We start from the raw sequence: 8,288 nt of genomic DNA on the forward strand, positions 1-8,288 counted from the left end.
TTGCCCTAAGAAACTGTTCAACCCGATCGATATACGTTTAGCTACTATATTGGATCCTAATGAATACTGATTTAATTGTTGAGATTGATCAAAATTTTGGAGTAATTTGTTTTAATACGGGCCTTTCTTAATTAACCCGTCATGGTTGCGAAGGGAAAAACATAGTTAATAGAAAGCGATAGATAAGTGATACATCTAATCCTCTATTTATCAACACTTTAAAATATTTAACATACATAATTAATAGAACGCGATAGTTTTTTTTTTTTTTTCTTTCTGAAGGGGAAAAACTGAAAAAATAAGAAAACTGAAAGACCAACTCAGACGGAAGAACACTCACTCACAATGAGCTGAGCGATACAAGAAGGAGGGAGAGTAAACCACTCATTTGAGGAGTGGGATGTAACAGCTAGAGCTGCAACATTGTGTGCCACATTATTGGCAGTCTTCTTAACATACCTGAAGTCTACTGATCTGAACAGACTTAGCTCATCTCTGATTCTGTCTATAGTACTTTGAATGCGCCAGTTTGGTTTATAGTGAGCATATTTGAGAGCATTGATAACTGTGATTGAATCCCTTTCCAGAATAATGTCTCTGAACCCCTTTCTTCTGGCCAAATCCACTGCTAGCAATGCTCTTTTCCCCTCAGCTTCAACTGCCTTGCAATAGTTTAGACTCTGATTTTTGCATCCCTGAAAACTTGACTTGGAATCCCTAGCAACTGCACCACAAGCAAAACCTCTAGGTCCCGCTGCTCCATCAAAGTTAATTTTGATTTTCTCTACTTCAGGTGGTTCCCAGTTGTTCTTTTGGGACTCCATAATATCAGTCTCAGTCAGCATATTGTTCATATCTTCAGCTGTGGTTTCCATGTTGGCCCAATACAACGCCTCTTTAAGAACAGATTGTATGTTCAACTTGGCCCTATTGAATATCACAACATTTCTAGCTTTCCAAACAGCCCACCAGACACAAGCCCCCATCTTCAGTTTAGTGTAATCTCCACCTTCATCCAACCACTGTGTCACATGATTTTGTATAGTCATACTAGGTTGTTCTCCTACTCTGAGGCTGAGTGGTGATGCAAATAAAATTGCTTGGGTTGTTGGGCATTGCAAAAACAGATGCTCACTGTTTTCAACCTCTCTATCACATAATTTGCATTGATCACTAATCTCATGTATGTGCTTACTTATGTTGTGCGCTACTGGAAGCCCATTTTTGAGTAATCTCCACATAAATATTTGAATTTTGGGTGGGATATTTTTTACCTCCCAAAATTTCTTCCATGGAAACTCATCATTGGTTGAGGTTGATGGAGTGTTGGCATTCAGATACTTGATAAAGGATTTTGCAGAGAAGTCTCCTTTTGGATGTGGAGTCCATAGCAGCTTGTCATTAGTGTTGGTATCAGTCCCTTCAGGTATATAGATCTCCATTATCTTAGCAACTTCAGTTTGGGTGAATAGCTGCTGCAGCTTGTTTTCATCCCATCTGTGTTCTTCTTGAATAATAAGATCCTGCACTTTCTTTACATTGTATGCTTCCTGTGGTCTCCCTTCAGGTCTCTTGGTTGGCAATCCTGGTACCCAAGGATCCTTCCAAACATCAATTTTCCTTCCATTCCTTACTGTCCAGCAGCACCCTTCTTTCATCTCCTCTCTTACAATTAACATAGCTCTCCAAGTGGCTGAGCAACAATTAGGTTTCTTCACCTCCTAAAAAGTCCCCTCTTTTACATACTTAGCCTTCATTATCTTGCCCTATAAACAATCTTCATCTTCCAGTAGCTTCCACACCAATTTAGCAATCATGGCTTTGTTCAGCTTCTGCAAGGATCGAATCCCCAGTCCTCCCTTCTCCTTTTCAAGCTCAAACTGATCCCAGTTAATGAAATGCATTTTGTTTATCCCACTTTCATGCCCCCACCAAAAGTTTCTAATAATTCTGGTCAGCTGAGTAATAGTTCTTTTTGGAAGTAGAGAGGTTGCCATATAAAAAGGAGGGATTAATCCTAGCTCAGTCTTGATCAACATTGTTCTACCTGCATGAGACGGAAATATCCTCTTCCACCCAGCTGTTTTAGCAGTAAATTTATCTTCTAGAAACCCATGTGAAGAAGTAAGATGTACAACTTTAAGTAATTGATGGCCCAAGTATTTATCAGTACCCTCCATTTGTTTCACTCCTAGCATATTTGCAACCTCCAATCTTCGATTACTTTTCAGTCATTTGTTGAAGTATACTGCTGACTTCTGCATGTTAACTTGCTGCCCTGACCAAGCAGCGTAGATAGATAGAATCTGAAGTAGTGTGTTGAAGGTTTTGTTGTCGAGAGTACCAAACATGATTAAATCGTCTGCAAACATTAAATGGGATACCATGGGGGCATTTCTGCAAGCTCTGTAACCATTATATAAAGCATTCTCCTCCATTTTCATCATCAACCAAGACAACCCTTGAGAGCAGAGAATGAACAAGTATGGTGACAACGGACACCCTTGTCTAAGTCCCCTTTCACTTACAAAGAAACCCTCCTCCTGCCCATTAATTACTACAAAGAAGCTAGCAGTACTTATACAGTGCATAATCAGTGCATGAGTGTGGCCAACAATACCAAAAATATTGAGACAGTGACTTAAGAACCTCCAACTAATCCTATCATACGCCTTACTTATATCTATTTTTAAAGCAAAGGCTCCAAGGATGGATTTTGAGTTTGACATGGAGTGGAAAATCTCTTTTGCTGTCACTATGTTATCTATGATTATCCTACCAGGAATGAAAGCTGATTGGGCTTTATCTACTAAACTGTCTAGGAGCCCTCTAATTATCTGAGCTAGAATCTTAGTAATAACTTTATACATAATTTTGGTGAGAGCTAATGGTCTATAATCAGATGGAAGAGTTGGGTGTTTCACCTTTGGTATCAACACCATGTTTGTGTGATTTAGTCCTTGAGGTAATGTCGTCGAGGTGAAACAATGTTGAATTGTGCTCGTGACTTCATCACCAACAATCTCCCAGCATCTTTTGTAGAATAGCGCAGGCATGCCATCAGGTCCCGGGGATTTGAGGTTTTTCATTCTCTTCAGAATATTCCAGACTTCCTCCTTTGAAGGGGTTCTTGATTTTTGATCATTACTCATGCTATCTATCTGAGACTCGGCTTGAAGTTGAATCTGGTATCTGTTTTCCTCTGGGTCCTTCTTGAAAAGATTTGATAAATGGTTTACCAAGTAGTGCACCACATCATTGGCTTCAGTCACCCAAATTCCGCTTGGAAGTTGTAAGCCAGCAATCTGGTTCTTCTTCTTTCTTTGCATCACAAACATATGGAATACTCTAGTGTTTTTATCCACATTTAGTATCCATTTGACTTTACTTCTCTGTTCATAGTATCTTTGTTGCATGATGTTATAATGTTCAATCTTCTCCTTGAGCTCTTTCTCTTCCAGTCTAGTATCTCTTAGATGTGCCTCCATTGTACCTGAAGCAATTTAGTTTTACATTCTTCCACAACTCTGAATATATTGCCAAAAATTTTCTTACTCCATTCGTTTAGCTCCTTCCCAACCACCCTTAGTTTTCCAATAGTATTCTGTTGGATCTCAACCCAGCTCTTATGAACCACATCTTGAAATCCTGGATGTTCTATCCAGTAAGATTCAAATTTGGTTGTGTGTCTTCTTCTCCTTTTGTTGGTTCTACTTGTATTTACCAGAATGGGAGCATGGTCGCTGCATATCCTTGGAAGATGAAGTACACCATTGTTAGGGAACTTGAAGAACCAATCAGCAGTACACATAGACCTGTCCAGCCTCTCACAGATGGGTTTATCCACTACATCGCCATTTGACCATGTAAAGGCAGAGCCAATGAATCCCATATCAATCAAACCCCTCTTGGATAAACTTGATGAACTCAGTATTGGTGTTGCTCAGTTTCTGACTGCCTTCATTTTTCTCACTAATCGATGTAATAGCATTAAGATCTCCCATCAAGCACCATGGGTTGGATATTTGAGCAGCATAAAGAGATAATCCTCTCCAGAATTTGTATCTCAAATGGTTTTGAGGGGGACCATAGATACATATCAAGTCCCAAGCATTTCTATCTACTTCCTTTATTCGAATATGTATTATGTTCTTGTCAGCTCTGATAATTTCCAGGTTTATACTATTATTCCAAAGTAGAACACTCCCACCACTTCTACCAATTGCAGGGATGTCTATATAATTATCAAATCCCAGATAATTGAATAAATTTACAACATTTAACTCACCTATCCATGTTTCCGTTAAGAATGCAATTTGAGGTTTGCAAGCCCTGAGAAACGCCTTCAGATTGTGGATTGTCGAGATGTTTCTCAATCCTCGACAGTTCCAGGAGATAATTAACATCTTTCTTGTGGCTGATTTTGGGAAGCCACCACACCCTTCTGATTATTGTAATTGTTGATGATCTTCTTTGCTGGGGTATCAATCTCCATTGGGCTCGCCATTCTTTTCGATCCACTCGAACATCTTCCATTGTCACTTTCTTTTTTGTTGTTGCTTGGTACTCTAGCTGCTCTTTTCCATCCCGATTTTTTCTTTTTTGGGTTACTCTCTTCTAGGGAGGTGGAGGAAGACGATACAGTTTCTTCGGTATTTTGAATTTGTGAATTAGGGATTTGCTGAGATAGGGTATCAATTGGGTGTATGAAAATTTTCCTTATTTGGTTGGATACATCCAACGGGTTTTCCATGGGATTTGTTGATTTGGGTCCGAATTTATTAGCCATTTCGTGAATTTCAGTTGTGGACGTTTCGCCTGCCTCTGTCCTACGTGTTTCACCCTCATGTTATCTGAGGTAGTGAATTATTTATTGTCTGATCTTCTACACCCGACAAAAACTGCTCCACCTTCTTCTTTTCTGCCATAAATTTGTTTTTAACTCCAGGTGGATTCCTTGGATCCGCAATGGTCTTTCTGACAGTGTTTGTCTCAGCACCAGCCTCAGCATCATTCAGTTGTATAGCAGTGTAGGTTGTTTTTCTCCCTACTTCCATCTTGTGTTTTGCCTGCTCCATACCCAGCTTTCGATACCCTGTATCATTTGCATTTCTAATTCCGCTGCCGTCATCGTTGGATCCGTTCATCCTCAGTGCTTCCAAATTTAGATGAAGGTGACGTGTGTCATCCCTCTCGCCGTCCGTCTTCTTCTCACCGTTTAACGGTTCTTGAACGTTTACCTTCAACCTCTGTATTGGTTCAATGCAACAACTGATATTGATGACCCCTGGTTCATTGGGTTTGTAGTATGATCTAATTTCTTCAGTATATCTTGCCAATGATTTATCCCTCATACTTGCTGTTATTTCCTCTGCACTGTGACTTAGATCTTCCTCCAATTTCTTTGACAGAGATGGACACTGCTTCATTTGATGACCAAAATAGCCACAGTAGAAACATAGCCTGGGTAGTTTTTCATACCTGAAAGTGATCTTGATCTTCTTTTTTGATCTAAGTGTGATTTACATATCTCTTGGTAACGGTCTTTGGATGTTCAATCTTACCATAAGCTTCGCAAATCTCCCCCACTTCTTAGCCATCTCCTTATCTATTGGTTCTGGATCCCCTACAGTTTTTGCAATATTATATACCTTCTCTGTGTTTAGCATACTAAATGGTAATTCATATATGTGGATTCCAAAAACAACATGCTTAAAATCATATTCTTCTAACACAAACCCATCTACTGCCTTCTCCAGTAACATCAAATCCTCTCTAACTGACCATGGCGTTCCTTGCAAAACTGCTGCAATATCACACAGTAAGGAGAATCGAACGTTATAATGACCACTCCCCAGATCTGTAATAGATATTGTTCCCGATGGTCTCCAGGATTTTGACAGTACTTCCTTATGAATGTTGATGTTGTATTCTCTCCCTGAAATAAACTTAAAAAAAACAATATCTTTGTTATGTTCTGAAACTTCTCCGTTTTCCTCATCTGCTTCCTCATAAAAATATGTTTGCGGTTCTTCGATCTTGTTGTTGTTTTCTTCGTTTAATCTTGAGACTTCTCCATATCTTCCTACCTCGTTATCCATACTCAGTAAGACCCAGAAAAGGAAAAATCTTCTAACTTTGCAAACACTCTACAAAAAACAAAACCCTTGAAAAAGACCACTCTTAGCTCTCAGTTGAAGGTATCCAGAAAAAAACAAGTGAATAATCAATCACTAAACAAGGTTCACAAATCTGTGAGAGATAAAACATCCATGAAGGAGAGAAAAATCATCAAAAGATGAATAAAATCGAAAACTTGACCAAGGTCAAACTAACGACGGCCAAAATTGACCAAAAAAAACAAACTTTAGTTTTTCAGGAATACATAAGTGATACATCTAATCCTCTATTTATCAAGACTTTAAAATATTTTGGGGATTTTAATAAAGTACCACACTTTCAATTTTATGTTTAAGAAAGTGCCACAGTTTTTTTCAGAATTTATTTAATGCCACACATTTAACCTTTTCTGTCCTGTTTTTTCTTTAAACAGTTAGCATCCGTTAGTGCATAGGTGGAAATTACAAAGCCTTGTAAAAGACATATAAGCCCTTGAATCGTTTTGATGTAACTGAGTTAAATCGACTTATTGTAGTGAGTCATTACTGAGACAAATCATTAGTCAAAGTTTTTTTCATCCACAGAGTACGTCATCAAAATAGTGAGATTAGGAACAATGTGGGAAATTTTCAAGTATGAGTATTATATACTACACGCATGTATATAGATTAAGTTGGTCGAGTGATGAAATACATATCAGAGTATTTAGTTTCCATTTTCCAAGTCTTCATATTCGTGGTAAAGTGTTTCCCTCCTAGGTCTTCGATTGAGCAACATTTTACTTTACATTTAACAGTACTACACTAGTAAGAAACCCACTAACCATTAACACTTTTTTCCCGGTCATTTCCTAAATTTGAAACAACTCTATTTCACCTTTGTATACAACTGATATCTTGTATTATCTTCGTGTCAATAAGTTTTGGACCAGTGGTTTTTGGTTAATGCAAACAATTTGTGGGCGAGAAAAAAAAACTAGTTATGGAGTTTTCACAAACAACTTATGTGCAGAAAATTAAGAGATAATCAAGAGGTGCATTCCAATTATTTTACTCAAAAATCAACACATTCTGTAAATTTCTTCACATGCAAATTCGAATTTAAAGATAATCCTTCTTTTCTAACAGTATAAGGAGTCTATATACTCTTCCAATGCCATTCATTCACAAAATCGAGCAACTACAAATTCGATCGATTCTATTATTTAAATCTCAATTTCACTGTCAATTTCAAACAAGTTTTTTTTCTCATCAGTAGAAGAAGATGTAACTGAATCTCATCATCCATCCATGAGCATCGTTTCAATCGCCACCTACATCCTCTTCATAATCACCACCACCCTATCTCCATGAGAACCACCAGCACATCCCCAACCCTACCTTTAACTTACACCTATATAAGAACTTACACCGATGGAAAGAACTCAACAGTTTCTAATCATCTTAAGAAGTGTAGGGATCGTTAAAATGTTTATTCTAAGGAAGAGAGTGAAAGCATAGACTAAGGGGGAGTCACATACCATATGATATGTAGTTATGAGGAACTATATGGATATAACAAAGACGTGCAGATTGGAAATCTACCTATCTTACCTTTAAGGGGAGTATTAACTTTATTATTATAATGTCAGCAGCGAAATTTAAGGATTGAATTTAATGCAGGTTTTGTGTTGTTGAACTTGGAATCAAGTGTATGTGTATAATGAATTTTTGTAATTTGTTTATCCATATGATGTAAAAGTCTTGTCACTAAAATTGACAAAGGGGGAGATTGTTAGAGCATAGCTCGGTTGAACCCACCAAGCGTTGGTATGTCAAGCTTGGTTGTCATATTTTAGTGAATCAAAACTCATTTAAAGAGTCGCTTGATTACATACTAGACTCAACTTCGTATAGGTTAGCTTGAAAGTGTCAGGATATGAGACTTACAAGTATTACATGAAGACTTGAAGAATGTGAAGAAGTATGGAGCTACAACGACAACATCATCCTTCCTCTTGAGGTTAGTAATATTTGACTTGAACTGTTTCTTTCCCTAACTATCTTTCAAGTCGTACATATTGAAAACAAAACTGCGAAGCTGTGTATGAAACTCTAGATAGACATAGTATTCAGGAATACAATACGAGGTTTATTGCTTAACCATTAAACTTTGTATATAAGACATCG

At 37.8% G+C, this 8,288-nt stretch overlaps 1 protein-coding gene across 1 annotated transcript; it reads right to left on the reverse strand.

Annotated features, from left to right (window-relative positions):
• Window positions 1-320: 320 nt before the first annotated feature.
• On the reverse strand, window positions 321-1,679 carry LOC113355956. Its single transcript, XM_026598947.1, has one exon. It carries the CDS (start codon window positions 1,677-1,679, stop codon window positions 321-323), a length of 1,359 nt encoding a protein of 452 aa, XP_026454732.1.
• Window positions 1,680-8,288: the final 6,609 nt, after the last annotated feature.

Source organism: Papaver somniferum, chromosome 1, assembly GCF_003573695.1.
Source record: "Papaver somniferum cultivar HN1 chromosome 1, ASM357369v1, whole genome shotgun sequence".
NCBI classification, from domain to species: domain Eukaryota; kingdom Viridiplantae; phylum Streptophyta; class Magnoliopsida; order Ranunculales; family Papaveraceae; genus Papaver; species Papaver somniferum.

What these genes read in the sequence shown, in the direction of transcription:
- LOC113355956 (XM_026598947.1), bottom strand. Translation starts at nt 1,679, where the DNA reads ATGTTAATTGTAAGAGAGGAGATGAAAGAAGGGTGCTGCTGGACAGTA.